A 641-nucleotide genomic window follows, 5' to 3' on the forward strand; every position below is an offset into this window, starting at 1 on the left:
CCCGCAGTTTAAAACCCACCGTATTTCCCCCCCCCCCCACCACCACCATTTCATGAGCCCCAAATACATTTGTTTCCATCGCGCAATAAATAACCAGTCTCTCCCACAAGTCTGGCAGTTCACGAGAGCATCGCCGCCCCCGTGGCACCAGGGAAGCCGGCCCCGCACCAGCTTCAGGAAGATCCCTGAACGCTTGCCGAGTTGACCCTGCGAGCCAGGTGTAAATCAGCGTTGCAGAAGGGCCTGAGCAACGCGACCGCCTCGCCCGGCTCCCTGCGCTACCGGCTCTTCCACGCCAGGAACAGATCCCAGCTGTCCTGGAGAGACCCCAAACCTTCCCCACCTGTAAAAAGAACCGGCTCTCTTTTCCTGGTGCAGGAAGAAGAGCTCGGGGGGAAGCAGGACAGCCCTGTGTCATTTGGGGCCTGGCGAACACAGGTCAGAAAGTCTCCCAGATACTGGAAAGATGAGTCCTGTCGGTGCTCAGGCGCGAGGGCAAGCTTCAGAATCCCAAACCCCCCCCCCAGCCTGCAGCCGCCCTGCCCGAGCACGGCCGGGGCGAAGCGGGCAGGGAGACCCCAGCCGGGAGGTGGGTTCTGCTTAGAGCGAGCCCCCTCCCCGCACAAGGGCCGGGCAAGGGG

At 62.6% G+C, this 641-nt stretch overlaps 1 protein-coding gene across 1 annotated transcript in view; it reads right to left on the reverse strand.

Annotated features, from left to right (window-relative positions):
- Positions 1-414: 414 nt before the first annotated feature.
- Positions 415-641, reverse strand: part of NPR1 (natriuretic peptide receptor 1) — an 18,829-nt gene continuing 18,602 nt past the window's right edge. Inside the window, 1 exon segment of the mRNA XM_009272596.1 lies at positions 415-425. Within this exon segment, the coding sequence (XP_009270871.1) occupies positions 415-425 (11 nt within the window).

The sequence above is a fragment of the Aptenodytes forsteri genome, unplaced genomic scaffold (assembly GCF_000699145.1).
Source record: "Aptenodytes forsteri isolate BGI_AS27 unplaced genomic scaffold, ASM69914v1 Scaffold110, whole genome shotgun sequence".
Taxonomy (NCBI): Eukaryota; Metazoa; Chordata; class Aves; order Sphenisciformes; family Spheniscidae; genus Aptenodytes; species Aptenodytes forsteri.